At 60.6% G+C, this 14,391-nt stretch overlaps 1 protein-coding gene across 1 annotated transcript; it reads left to right on the top strand.

Annotated features, from left to right (window-relative positions):
• Positions 1-2,126: 2,126 nt before the first annotated feature.
• On the top strand, positions 2,127-10,461 carry LOC142048774 (maestro heat-like repeat-containing protein family member 1). The gene is made up of 18 exons (XM_075075967.1): positions 2,127-3,077; positions 3,237-3,316; positions 3,514-3,639; positions 3,876-3,955; positions 4,075-4,195; positions 4,474-4,563; positions 5,082-5,186; positions 5,576-5,744; positions 6,321-6,430; positions 6,708-6,857; positions 7,075-7,229; positions 7,592-7,745; positions 8,060-8,197; positions 8,429-8,605; positions 8,989-9,144; positions 9,757-9,858; positions 10,170-10,272; positions 10,448-10,461. Exons 1-18 carry the CDS (start codon positions 2,960-2,962, stop codon positions 10,459-10,461), a joined length of 2,148 nt encoding a protein of 715 aa, XP_074932068.1. The 5' UTR covers positions 2,127-2,959.
• Positions 10,462-14,391: the final 3,930 nt, after the last annotated feature.

Raw genomic sequence — 14,391 nt, 5'->3', positions numbered from 1 at the left:
TAATTCCCTTAGATACTGGATGCCTTTCTCCATAGTTGTCCATTTTCCTGGGCGATATGTAACATCTTCTTTAAAGGGATACCTTTCCTTCACTCCGGACAGGAGTCGCCTCCAGAGGCTGAGGGCTTGTGGTTTTTTTCCAATTGCTTTGTCAACGCCCCTTCCCCAGAAAGGGATCCCAATTGTTTGGCTTCTTTTCCCTCTAGTTCCAGGCTACTGGCCCCATTATCCCAGCATCGGAGCAGCCAGGTGGCAATGTGCTCACCTGAAGGACGGCTATAATCTTTTCGCATATCTTGCAACTCGCTTAAGGACAGGGATCGGGTGGTCTCTCTTTCATTTATTACTTCTCCCTCCTCTCCCCGCGATGGCCCTGGTTCTTCATCATCCCGTTCTAAACGAGTTGATGTCCGCTTCCAATATTTCGTCTTGTGTATGGGGGCAACTGATACTGGTACGGGTTTATTTTCTGAGCTAGCTCCGGTACTTGTTGTGGGGGTTTGAGTGGCTGCAGTGCCTGTTGTCAGGGCTGGGTTGTCTACAGTGCCAGTCACTTTGCATTTCAATCCAGAGATTGCTACGGGCAAGCAGCACCATCAGCAGCACAGGGTGCAGATGCTGTCAAGAAACTCTATCTTCTGTCCCTCGTCCTGGCAGCCAAGGAAGAGAGGGACAGACAGGGAACGTGAGAGGGGGGCACAGGGCCAGCGGGACTGGAGTACTGGTGGTGCAGTGCCGCGTGGGCGACCTGGGAGAAGCCGCTCTGCCCAGCCAGCACACCTCCGGCAGCCCGGCAGCAGAGCCCCTGTCAGCAGACGCTGGCACAGCCACGTTCAAACTGGTGACGGTTACCTTTTCTGTGCTGCTGACAAAGGCCTGGATGGAGTCCACGGTTTCCTTTTCGTCTTGGTACACAGGTAACCACGAGGCATCTAATAGAGGAGGAGAGCAGGGAGGCTTGTAGGGAGGCTTGTAGGGAGGGTCCGGTGGCAGGGTAGAGCAGGGGAGGGAGGTCTGCCCTCCGTCCAGCCCCATGCCTGCTGCCCTGGCGCGTTCTTCCCATGCACGGCAGGGATGGAGCGTGCCCGGCAGGCGGGCTGCCATGCTGGAGCACAGCACAGCTGGGCAAAGCCCCCAGTGCAACGGGCTGCGGAACTTGCTTGCAGATGGGCGGGAAAGGTCCCCGTCCCACAGCGTTGCTGCCTCCTGCCAGCCCAGCTGCCCCTGGCTGCCCGTGCCCCGGAGCAGGAGCTGGGTCCCCTCTGCTCTCTCCCTCCTTGGGGGAGGCTGTGCCGGGGCCAGCTCCCAGCCCTGAGCATGCCCTGCATTCAGGCCACCGCCCATGGGACCCCCGCTGCCAGCGTGCCGGGGAAACGTGAGCCTGGCGTCGAGCAGGGCGCGCTGGCTGGCCCCAGCCCTGCCCAGACCAACAGGACCCCTCACTCACCAATCTGCAGTGGCTGCACCGTGCACACCTCGTAGGGTTCCGGTGGAGAGCTGCTCTCCTGGGGAGCCCTGTCCTCCTGCCAGGCCACCCTGGGGCGGCTGGGGGGTCTCTCCGCCATGCTGCGGGATGGAGGAAAGGGGTAGGAGTGGGGAAGGGGGAGGCTTTGGCAAAACGCTTTGGTGCCGCGGGGCTGCCAGCGGCAGCAGGGGAAGATGTGGGCTGCGCTCGGGGGCTCCTCGCCGTCTCCGTGCTCCTGCCCTGTCCCGTCGCTGTCCTGCTGGACACTGCGGGCTGGGGGCTGCAGCCGCACTTACCACATGCGGCGCAGTGGGGTGTCACAAAGGGACGTGTCAAAGGGCCCCACTGTGACCCGCCGCCCGGGGAGGGAGGGGCAGGGTGTCCCCTGGGGAGGCACGGGGCCGGCTCAGACCAGGGCACCTGGGTACTCTCCAGGTGCCTCCAGGTCCCCCTTTGCCCTCATGTCCATGCAGGACCTCACAGTGGCCCTCCGGTGTGAAGGGAGCATGTGTGGAGAACTCGGCCGCGATCATTAACGATTAGCACGAGATAACCAAAAGCTTGGAAAATGTCATTAGCGCCACAAGAAGTTAGGTGGGATAGAAACACTCGGGACGCTGGCTTCACATTTTTTCATGCCCAGCTCTGAGCTTATAGCTGAAAGTGATAGTTCCTACTGTGCTGCAGCGGAGAAGTTTCCATGTTGCTAAACACCAACCACCTCTCCAACCCCTGCCTGGAGACAACATTGTCCGTGGGCCAAAAAATTCAAATTATTAAACTCTCCTGCAGAAATGGGCTGTTCATGGAAGCTGGCCCAAGGAGCAGGAGGTCAGGCAGGAGGAGTGCCCCATCAGGTACCCACGGAGGGCTGGAGGTGGTGGTCAGCCACCACCAGTGCAACCATCGGGGAGTTCTCCATCATGGCCACAAACCAGACTCAGAAAACAAACTGTAAGACAGGGATCTCCATTTCTGAGAGGTTCCCAAAGCCTAAAAGGGGTAAACTCGGGAAGTTGTTTCATCTTCTTTTTCCTTTTCCCTGCACGAGCTCTTTGTGATGAGAAGATGAGAAGAGATGAAGTGGTAAAATGATGGTTTCTGTGAAGCTAGCGTAAATCTCATCCTTTTAACTTCAGGGCTCCGGGACGTGCTGGAGAGCAACAGGGAGATCCTGAGGGGACATGAGGGTGAAGTTGCCTCGGGGTGCCCTGAGAGGACCCAGGTCGCCAGGGGCCACCCTGCCCCTCCCACCTGGGCGACGGGTCACAGTGGGTCCCTTTGTGACCCGCTGCTTTGAGACCCCCTGGCACTGTATATAGCCGGCGCGGCTCCACCCCACAGTGTCCAACAGGACAGCGGCGGGACAAGGCAGGAGCGTGGAGCTGGCGAGGAGTCCCCCAGGCACAGCCCACATCTTGTCCCATTAGCCCCGAGGTGTTTCCCCAAGGCTTCCCCCTTCCCCATCCTTACCCCCTTCCTTCATCTCTGAGGATGGTGAATAGACCCCCCAGCCACCCCCTTGTGGCCTGGGAGGAGGTGGGGGTTCCTCAGGAGAGCAGCTCTCCACCGGAGCCCCATGAGGTGTGTGCGGTCCAGCCGCTGCAGGCAGGTGAGTGAGGGGCTCCAGCATCACAGTCTCCAGCCTCGAGGCCCCTGGGGAGGCTGCGCCTGGGGAGTGGGCGTGGGGATGAAGGGCAGAGTTCCTTCCTCTGCCCACTCCTGCCTGCAGCTGTGCTCTACAGCCCTCCCGGCTCTCCTCCTTTGCTAGATGCCAGCTGGCTAGCCGTGTATGAAGAGGAACAGGAAACGGTGGACTTCATCCAGGCTTTTCTCAAGAGCTCAGGAAAGGTAACCGCAGCTATTTCCCTTGCTTCTCTGCCAGCGCCTCCTGATCGGAACCCCAGCTCCGCTGCCTGCTGCTGGCCGGCTGTCGGCTGGGCAGAGCTGCTCTCCCACACGACTCTGCACCCCCAGTGCTCTAGTCCCGCTGGCCATGTCTCCCCTGCTCACACTCCTCCTTCGTCTCTCTATCCCCTGGCTGCCAGGAGGAGACCGAGAAGATGCAGTTCCTCAAGCGCATCTGCACGCTCTGCAGAGCTGCCAGGCACAAGGGCTTGTTGCAGGGCCTGGATGTCTTCTGCCACGGATTTGAGCTGGCCAAGAGCATCAAAGTAAGGGGACACTCGGAGGGTCTGGGGAAGGGGTCAGGGTCCCCAGTCACCGGCACGCTGCGAGGGCAGCATTTGGGCAGGATGAAACATGCATGGACGCTCCAAGGGGACTCAGGTGCTGCTGAGAATCCCCGCCAGCAAAGACCCCAGTGCCAGGGCTGGCAGGGACCGCACTGGGTCTACTGGCACTGGGTGCTGGCGGCTGCCAGGACCCTCATCCCAATTGTGCTCCGCAGGCACTTCTGGAAGAGGAGCCCAGGGACCAGCTGCGCACGGCTGTGCGGCAGCTTGCCATGGATGCCATCGCCGCCTTGAGGTACCTGCCCATCCCTCCTGGGGACCCCTGCCCTGGAGGTCCATGCCCTGAGGTGCCTGAGGCCTCCAGGCACCTCTCCCCAACACCGGCATCCAACAGGCCCCTCTCTCTCTTTGCAGCTCAGTAGAGACAGTGCTGGAGGGTCAGAAGGAAAGCCTCATACATGCCTGCTTCACCAGCGTCTTCTCGCTCCCTCCAGAAGAGGACATGCAGGACCTGGATGCTTCTCTCTACTGCCAGGTATGCGCTGAGCGAGCCCCATGTCCCTCTGGGCTGCCCTGTGCCAGGAGATGGCTGCAGATCCAAGGCAGATTCAGGGTGTCGGTTTTGCTTTCCCGCTCTCGTCCCTTCGTCCCCTCCTCATGGGCCTGGCCGCGTCCAGGCCTCTCTGCCCCGAGGCCTCCCCCAGCCACCGCGAGGCAGCACGGATGTCCTCCTTGGTGTTGGGAGTTCAGGTCCACCTCCTGAGGGTGAGAGGGACTGCCAAAAGATGCCACCACCCTCTGTCCTCCTTGCAGACCCTGGATGCCATGGACAGCATGCTGCGTGTGTTGGTGTTCAGCTCTCCTGCCTCTGGCCTCAGCAAGGAGCTGCAGACTGTCTTGAAGGTCTGGCATTTGCAAAGAGCAGGGTTGGCAGGGGCTGTTCATCTCCCTGGAGGGAAGGGACTGTCCACTCCTGAGTGGACGGTCTCCACCTCAGTGCCATGCAGGGTGCCCACCTCCCCTGGGGGAGCTGAGGGCTGCCCACAATGCTCTTCTGGAGCCCGGTGTCCCCGGGCTGCTGTCAAAGTCCCTTTCCCCTCCACAGACTTCCTCCTGTGTCATGGTAAAGCCTTGCCAGCTCAGGTCCCCAAAGCTTTTCTAGCACCAAAGCAATGGGGGAAATTTGGCCCCTCTCCTTCAGCACCCTGCGTTCCTCCCCTGACCCAAATGGGGCAGAGACCCCACTGGGACCTGCACGGGGAGCCTGGCCCTGAAGTCCTCCTCCCCTGGCTTCCCAGGGGGGCATACCCCCAAGCCTGGACTGTGTGAGTCCAGTCAGGAGTTCAGCAGCTCTGCTTCTGCTGGAGTGGGCCTCAGCTCCCCGGCAGATTGGCAGCTTCTCTCCTCTCCTCCCCTCCCAGATGCTGCTGACCTTGACCAACTCCCAGAGTGCAGCTGTGCGCACAAGGGCCTTGAGGAGGATTCAGAGGCTGAGCCACGTGCTGGCCAGATGGCCCTCACTGGAGGTAAGGAGGCAGGCAGCCTCCAGCCAGGACATCTCCCCTTCCCTGTGCACACCCGAGCAGCGTGCAGCTCAGGGTTCCTGCCAGGCCTTGGGCACCACTCAGCAAGGCTCTGCCCTGAAGCGAGGGTCTTGGTCCCGTGGACTCCTCTCCCCAGTCCCACCTCTGCCAGGACCTGGAGCTGCACCCAGCCCTGTCCCTGTGTGGGGCAGCACTGCCCCAGGAGCCTGGTGGGAGCTGCCCAGCTCTAGCTGCTTGGAGAGCTGGGGCCAGCAGGGCCCTGCAAAGCTCTGAACCGCCTGAGATACTGCCCTGGGCACAGTCTTGGGTTCACGGCTTTGACCCCAACGGCCTCGCCTCAGCCCTTCTGCTGTTCTGTCTCCCTCCCCCAGGCCTGGCAAGATGAGTTCAGCCACGGCTGCTACACAGAGGTCCAGATCCCCATCCTGGGACGGCTACTGGGATGTCTCATCCTTCTCAGCTCTTGCAAGGAAGAAGAGAGCAGCCACGTGGCTTCAGATGCTCTTTACTCCATCTACAGGTTCATTTGTCAGCGAGAAAGTAAGAGGAGCTGTGTCGTGGGCTGGGTCCCTCCACACACAGACTTCTCCTGATAGCGTCTGCTCCTCTTCCTGGGCATCGCGCTGGACCGTTCTGGTGCTTGCAGGAGGCTCTCTGTCACAGTCTGCCAGCTTCCCTGACCTCCCTGGCCCTTTGCAGCTGCTTCCCATAGGATCCCAGCTATCATTTTTCTGTGGAGCGGAGTGCTCTCCTGAGGTCCAGGATCCACTCTCTGCTGCTCTCCATCCTCGTTCCTTTCAGGATCTTGAGCCCCCCTGTTTTGTGGTCCTCACACCCACAGCTACCATCGATTACCACAGCCTGAAACCAATTCTTCCCTCTCATTGAACAGCAGATCAGGCTGGGCGTCACCCCGGCTGCACCCTCCAATGCCTGTGGCAAGAAGCTGACCCTGACACCCTCCAGAAATCCCCTTGCCCACCACCACCTACCCTGACTGTGGGTTGTAACCCCTCGCCGCGGCCATTCCAAAAAGCTCTTTTCAGCGTTTGGTAAGCTTGTTGGCAAAGTTGCTGCCTCCTAACAACAGCTCTTTGTTTTCCCCTCCCCATTTAGGTAGGACGCGGTCAGAGGACAAGCCACAGCATCAACAGGCCCAAAGGGAATGGGAAGCTGAGAGCACTTCCTCGTGTTCTTTGCTCCACAAAGCCAGCACCCTGATCATGGTAATGATCTCCCCCCTTGCTGGGACTCTTGCCTGTGGCATCAGCAGGGGACTTGTGTGAGCAAAGGCATCCAGAATCAGTGGGGCTGGCGAGGCCTCGCTGTCCCTGCTGAGAGGGTTCCTGCTGTCCCGGTTCAGGGACGATGCAAGGGCTGCTCTCCAGTGTCCCAGCAGCAGCTCCAGCCCTCCTGGCCACCAGCAAGCCCCGCTTCTCTGTAGGGGCAAGCAGCACCATCAGGGCAGTCGTGTGACATGTCTTCCCTTCCTCCCTCCCGTAGGCAGGTAAAAACTACCTCCGGCCTTCTGAGAAGACAGGCATTGTCCTCACAGCCATTGAAGCCATGAGGCACTCCAGCACCTATGACAAGCAGGTGGCCAGGGCGGTGCTGAACAGGACCATGAGAGACCCTGCCTCCTGGCTGACAGATGTAAGTAGCTGGCCTGGCCTGCCCTTGAGCCCTTTCAAGCCTTATGCCTTGCCCCTGCCTTTGCCCCGCCTGTCCCTGCCTTTGCCCTGCTGTGCCTTGCGTCAGGCACCTAAAGCCATTTTGAGCCACCGGAGAAGGATGGGAAGTTTCAGTGGTGGCAGCTGAGGAAACGGCTGCACTGCAGTGGCAGCGCCACCTTCACCTGTGGCCCCTCCAGGTGCCAAGCATCGTGAGGTGCATCCATGAAAGCCTGCAGTCCACCAGCACAGTGTCAGGCCGGGAGAGCCTGGAAGCCCTGCTTGTCCTCCTGGCCTGCAAGTACCCCAGGGAACTGGTCTTCAGCATGGTGATCAATGTCCCACTATGTGACAGGTATGAGCCCCGACAGACCCAAGGGCTTGCTCCATTTGGGGAGAGGGGTCCCAGAGGCTCCCTTGGCTGCGAGAGACACTGAAAACTGCACGACATCCCCGAGGAGCGGGACCCTCCATCCCACCACATTTCCCAGCCCTGGAGGGTCATCCAGGCCTACAGCAGGCAAAGCTGGCCAAGCCAGGGCCCAGCGCTCCTCCCAGCCCCACGAGGAACACCACCTCAGCCCTCTCCTGCTTGCCCCCAAGCGAGGGGGGTGGGCAGCGCCAGGGCTGCGAGGCAGCCCAGGACTGGCTGGACTAGCCTGGGCACAGTGCCATGGCTGCGGCAGCCCTGCTGACGAAATGCTCTGTGCTTGGCAGCGCTGCCCTGTCCATGTGGGGGCTGATGCTCTTCCAGAACAAGACACCGACTGAGTTCCTGCCCGAGCTGAAGACAATCGTTAATTCACGGAAACGGCGGCACCGCAAGCTGATCAGCACCGCTGTGTTGCACGCCTGCAACATTCAGGAGGCAGTAAGTGACCAGACCTGGCCTTGCTCACCCTTGGGGATGTGCACGGCCGGGGACAGGAGACGCTTGTCGCGACCTGTGTGCCCTGCCTCCTTTGGGCCAACTCTTGCTCTCCAGTCGCTCCTCAGAGGCGTGAGAGCAAGAGGCTGCTGACAGTGGGAGGACAGGAGGAGCCAGCAAAGGCACTGTGCGGTCCTCCATGGGCAGGGCTGCTCCCACAACGGGCTGTCTGGTCCCGGTGCCCTTTCCCTGAGCTGCCAGTGGGAAGCAGGAGCCCCACGGGCTCTGCCCGTCTCTCACTGCCATCTTTGTTTCAGGTGCAAGACTGCACCAACGCTGAACAGCCGCGTTTTTCCTCCATACAACTCCTCCAGGAGCACCTGAGGGGTCCAAACCTGGGGTTTCACTGGCTGGTGCTCATGGGTCTCATCACCCTCTCAGAAAGACCCAAGACGGTGAGCAAGGCGTCAGGTTGAGCCACGTTGGCCAACACGGTGGCTTGGCCTTGGCTGGCAGTCAGGAGATGACTGCTCTCCCGCATACCACGTCTGTCTCCAGCCAGGACTGCTGCTGCCGTGACTGCTGCACCAGAAGCTGGAGGGGAGGCTGGTGCTCAGCAGCCAGAACATGTTTGCCAGGGTGGTCTCTGAACGCTTCACAAAGAGGAAATTCTGTGCTTCATCCAGGCAGGAAAAATCCAGGTCCTGCTGCCAGATGTTGTGGAGACCCTGCAGGATGCCAACAAAGACATCAAGAGGATGGCCCTGCTGGTCTTCCAAAACATGGTGCATTATATGAAGAGGAAGAAGGCCAGCCGCACCGCTCTCCAGTTCTCAGAGAAGCTCCTGCTGCTCTTTGATGATGTAAGGCTGCTGCGGGAGCCTGAGCTCTGCAGATGGATGCTGGCCCATGATAGTTGCCCTTCAGCCCAGCCCTATGTTGGCATGACCTTTTCCCCTCCTTGAGCGATCCCTCAGGGCTGTGTTCTGGGCTCTGCAGCCCATCACGGCTTCCCCCTGGCAGGCTGATGCCTCTGGGCAACTTGCGACCCCTGTGCTGGAGCCCAGCCCGGCCCCTGTGCAAAGCATCTGCAGACCAAGAGCTGCTCTCCAAGCCCTGAGAGCTCCCCCAGCTGCGTGGCCATGCAGCAGTGGGCAGGATCCGACCGCAGAGCAGCTCCCCTCCAATCGGCCGCGCCAACGCCTTTGCTCATCGTGTCCTGCCCTCCTGTCCTCCTCCCTACCAGGAGTGCAGCCAGCTGCGAGAGACCTCCATCTGCCTCTTCAAAGACCTGATGGAGGCTGTGGTGTGGTGTGACAGAAGGAGGATGAAGACCAAAGTGCGGAGGGGGCTGCTCCCGCTCTTCTTCCACATGAGTGACCAGAGCCCGAGCGTGGCCAAGGTGCAGATTTCAAAGCTGGCTAGTGATATGGGGAAAGGTGTGATGACACCACCGGGGTGCTCTGGGTGTGCTGGGTCAGGGCTGCTGGCAGCTGGCACGGGCGTTTCCCAGAGCTGCCCTACCTGGTCAGCAGGTCTCAGCAGCAGCAGCCCGTGGCCACCGAGGCCTGAACGCACCCTAAGGGCTGCCCAGATTTCCCTGCAGCTGTTGGAAACCAGGGCTTTGAGCCCCTGCCCCCCAGGGCTGTGCCCAAGGGTACCCGAGATGTTTAGGCCAGCACATGTCCCAGCTCCCTAAGGGCAGGATCACTCCAGGGCTCAGAGCTCTGCCCACCTGGAACCGGGGCAGCTCCAGCTGAGGAGCCAAGTGTCCCTCTGGGGGATGCCCATGGGAGGTGCTGCTGGCTCTGCCCTGCCCCAGGGCCTCTGGGACTGGGGCCCTCACCGCCTACAGCGTGAGCCCACAGCTCTTGCGAATCTGTTCTGCTGGCTGGCAGGATGAGATACCTGAGGTGGTGGCTGGGAACGGCTGGCAGCCCGGCCAAGAGCAAGGGGATGCCAGGTCTCCTTTCCCAGGCCGTGGTTCCACCTCCCATCCTCTGCTGCTCTGCAGGTCTCTAGGAAAGCCCTCGCTGTTGTGGCAAAGATCCTGGAATGGGAAGAGCTCAGGCACGTGATCTGCCCACAGCAGACTCAGAGGATCACAGAGTGCTTGGTAAGGACAACCCCCAAGCTCCAGGGCCCTCCCTGCCCTCGAGCACAGAAGCCGCAAGGGCTCTTCTCCAGTCCACTCTCCCCTCCCCACCAGCCCATGTGGGCCCTGGCAGACGGACAAAGGGGTCTCTGGACCCCCGGACCACCCTCTGCCTGTGGCTCTCTCTGCTCCTCAGCCCTACAGGGCTCTGGCTGGGAGATGGGAACAGCTTGTGGGGGGAAGGTGGGGGGAAGGGGATCACTGGCTGGAGGGAGTGCTCCAGCCCACTGGGGAGGGTCCCTGCCAGCCCCATGCCCTTCTGCTCTCTCCAGCTGGTGCAGGACAGCAGCAGGGTTGAAGAATACCTGCAGCAGAGCCTGCCATACCTGAAGGATGCTCAGGCCCCCTTGCGCGAGGCAGCCGTGAGGTTCATCGGTGAGCCACAGCCCCCGCAGTCCCTCTTTGGGCAGCCTGGCCCCAGTCCCCGCCGCTGCACTGGCACCAAGGAGCAGCCCTGCGGCTGCCCGAGCCCCAGCTGCCCCGCGCAGGGCCTTGGCCTCCCTCTCCCACCCCTGCCCACGCAGGTGGCCTTGGTGGCCGCCTCGCTCAGTCCAACCCCACTGAGCTGCTGCTCTTGCCCGGGCTCAGCCCTGATGAGGGGGAGGAGGGCGTGCGGCCCAGCCGGCAGGGCGGGGGGCTGCGCTGCTGGGAGCGTGCTGGGGAGCAGGGGGGGCTGACAGAGCTCTGTGCCTAGGGCTTGCCGCGCGGCCCCTGAGGGACCAAAGCAAGGAGAAGCTGGCCGAGATGTGCAGCGGTGAGTAGGGGCAGTGCTGTGTTGGCCAGGGCTGGAGGGGCAGGGGACAGAGCCTGGGCAGGGTGCTGCCATGGCTGGCCCTGCTCCAGGGAAGCGCTTCAGGGCCAGGGGAATGTGTCGGGGCATTTGGGGCATTCCTGTGCAGCAGCAGCAGCAGCAGCTGCCGCTTTCTCCTGGCCGGGGAAAGCGGCAGGTGGGGCTGCCACGGTGTGCAGGGGATGCCTGGAAGCCTCTGCAGAGACAGCCCTTCATCTCACCTCTCTTTCTGTCACAGCCCTTCAGTCCCTGCAGGAAGACAGCGACCTCTCCATCCGTTCCCTGGCAGCTCAGACCGTCCTCATCCTGAGCTCTCCCAGGGTGCAGGAAAGAGCATGACGCACCCTGCGAGCGCTGTGCTGCTGGTGCTGCTAAGCCAGGCAGAAGAGGTGCAACGTGCCTCAGGAAAATGCCTGTCTCTCAATAAAGCCGGAGCAACAAACGCCAAACCCCTGGTCTCCTTCACACGTGTAGCACCAGGAGCGTGCTGAGCAAACAGCATCCTTGCTGGCTGCTCCGGCTGCCTGCAGGTCACTCCCCCTCAGCACACCCTGGCTCCAGGCTTGTGTTACAAGTGTACCTCTCAGGGGGGCTCTCTCCCGGAGAAGCCACGTTTGTTCCCCCCTGGGCAAGTCTTTTCTTTAGAGAGCCAGAAGGCAACGGGGAAACGGCAGCGTGAAGGCACCGCGATTGCCCGGAGAGCTTCCTGACGCTCCCGCTTTCCAGCAGCTCGTGGCAGCGCAGCACCCGCTGACCCAGGGTGTCCTTGTACCAAACTCCCAGCTGCTCAGCGGGGATGGAGGGGAGCGGGACCAACAGCTCTCGTCCCCTGGGAAACAGGAAACTCAAGGGGCTGCCCAGCCTGAGGACTCTGGCAAACCTGACCATCACCACGTCTGCAGCTCTGCTCGTGGCTCCCGAAGCGCCTGCAAGGGCAGCCCAGCCTTTGCACCCAAAACCCAGCAGACATCAGCAAGGCGCTAACGCGATTTCTGCACTCGGGGGACTGACATGCGAGCCAGGGTAGCAGCTTTCCTAGCTTGCTTCTTCTGAGGTGTTGGTGATGCTGGGCCCAGCCTTGAGCCTGGCAAAGCGCATGGATCCAGGCAATCTCTTGGGGACGGAAGGGGTGGGCGATTTCACTTTGCTATTAATACCTTGAAGCAAGTGGATTTGACCCAGCCACACCTTCTCAGCCACCCGCGGACAAGAACCACACCATGAGCGTGCACGTGGCCTGCTCAGCCCCACTCGGGCGCAACGTGGCGATCGTTAGCAATTCTGCCGCCTGGGGTTTGTTTTGGCGCCTCGGCAGTTTCTCAGCCTTCCAGGCTCTTTTGCTGGCGGGCTAGCAGGAAAAGCGGCGGCGTGCGGGGTGTGCCGGAGCCTTGTTGTCAGCCTGCCCTTGTCACCTTCGGCCAACGGCTCATCTGTTATTAGCAGAGGGCAGGACAACTGGTCACAGTGGAAGCAGCACATCCCTCAATTCACAGTGAGGGTTTCGCTGTTCAAAACGAGGCTTTCAGCTTTAACACCGGGGTTTGGACCCTAAAAGTGAGGTTTGCGGTCCTAACTATAAGGCTTTGATGTGAAAAGAGGGTTTGGGTGCTTTAAAGTGATTCTTTGGGACCTAAGAATGAGGGCTTGTCCCTAAAGAGGTGGAGTTTGGAGCCTAAATGTGATACATAAAAATATATAAAAGTGGGATATAAAACTGAGGCTTTGAGCCTTAAATACAGATTTGAAGCGTATAAGTGACGCTTTGGGACAGAAACCTGAGGCTTTGAGTGTTAAAAGAGGGGCTTGGGCCATAAATGTGAGGGCATGGAGCCCTAAAAATGAGGCTTTGACCCTAAAGAAGACAGGTTGAGAGCCTGAAAGTGAGGGTTTGGGACCTAAAAATGAGGCTATCATCCCTAATAGAGGGGTTTGGAACTTGAAACTGAGGCTTTGAGAGTTAAAAGAGGGGATTGGACCCTGAAACTGAGGGTTTGAGACCTCTAAATGAGGCTTTGTGTCTTTAAAATTGGGGACTGGACCCTGAAAGGGAAGGTTTGGAGAACTTAAAATGAGGCGTTGATCCTAAAAAGACAGGTAGGTTTGAAGCCTAAAAGTGACGCTTTGGGACAGAAAACTGAGGCTTTGAGTGTTAAAAGAGGGGCTTATGCATAAATGTGAGGGTTTGGGACCCTAAAAATGAGGCTTGGACCCTAAAAAATGCAGGTTGAGAGCCTGAAAGTGAGGGTTTGTCACTTTAAAATGAGGCTTTAACCCCTAATAGAGATTAGAAGAGTGTATCTGTCACGAAGCAAGGGTAGGGCACGGGAAGGGTGGTCAGCTCCAGCCTCCCCGTGGGTCTGTGGGCATCGCAGCGAGGCCCCAGCAAGCACCTGCTGTTGCTGCTTCGCCACTTCCCCACGCCGTGATGGAGTCCGGCGGGTTTGCAAGCACAGTGCGAAGGTGCTAAGGGGGCTGGAGGGCAACCGCAGGGGTCCTAGAGGGGCTAGAGGACAAAGAGAGTGCCTTGGTCGCCATGACTGCCTCAGAAAGAAAGGGGTCCTCAGGGGCCCAGATGAGCCATGGGAGGCCCTGGGCCCTGACAAACCCCTCTGGAGGAGTGCTGAGGGGAGTGAGGTGGTACTGTAGAGTGGAGGGGGCCAGGCCCCAGTCTCGTGGGGTTTCATGGCTGCTAGAGGTCCTGCAGAAGAGGGGCCTGGGGTTGCAAGGAAGGCCCCCCGAGGGGTCCTGCGTGGGCTGGAGCAATCCTCACACAGCTACAGAGGCAAAGGGAGGAGTCCTGAGGTTGGACTGTGCCCGAGAGCCCTCCACTGGCCCCAGAGAAGGCCCACGGTGGGCTTTTGCGCCCAAGCAGGGCCAAGGGAGGGCTCCTGAGGCTCAAAGGGAGGGAACAAGGAGGCGAACGGAGGGGTGCTGCGGGGACCAGGGGGCAAGCTGAGGCCTCTGGAGCACATCAAAAGGGGCACTGGGGCGCTGAGAGGTTCTGAGGGGGCAACCGCGTCAGGCTGAGGCAACGCCAGGGGCAACTGAGGCAACAGAGGGGTTCGGAGGGGACTAGCGGCTATGAGGAGGCCTCCAGGCCTCAGGGGACTGGAAGGGAAACATAACAAGTCTCCAGGGGATCCGACGGCAAAAAGAGAGTCACCCCCCCTTACATTTCCGAGGCAGCTGGGGTTTATCCACTGCTTTCCCATGCAGTCCCCAGCTCTCCCCACTTGCCCTCAGCCAGGCAGCTCGCACGCCCACACCCAGCCAGCTTGGGCAGAGCAGGGCTCTGAAGGTGCCTGAGCGTGGTCACGCTGGGCAGCGGCTCCTTGGCACCTCTCAGGCTGTCAGAGCAGGGGGCAGAGGCGGGAGCTCTTCCAGGGTCCCTTGGCCTTTGTTGGGGTGCCTCGGACTGCCTCCGTGGAACAGGCACGCTCAGGCAACAGCACCGTGACTACAGCTCCTGGCACGTCCTGTGGACCAACGTGGCCGCACAGCAGGCCTCTACCAGAAGATGACAGCTCCCGGCAGGCCCGGCAGGCCAACATGGCTGCCCAAAGGGGCTGTGCTGGAAGACTACGGCTGCCGGCATGACGAGGACCGCGGCCCTTCCCTTAGAGTTTATCCTGCTGGGTGCCAAACTTCCCCCTTTAACCCAAAGCCCCCACAGAGGACGCAGCGCAGCCCTGCCGCACCGGCCC

Source organism: Phalacrocorax aristotelis, chromosome 27, assembly GCF_949628215.1.
Source record: "Phalacrocorax aristotelis chromosome 27, bGulAri2.1, whole genome shotgun sequence".
NCBI lineage: Eukaryota > Metazoa > Chordata > Aves > Suliformes > Phalacrocoracidae > Phalacrocorax > Phalacrocorax aristotelis.
The sequence above is the reverse complement of the archived record's forward strand: the minus strand, read 5'-3'. Positions and strand labels throughout refer to the sequence as shown.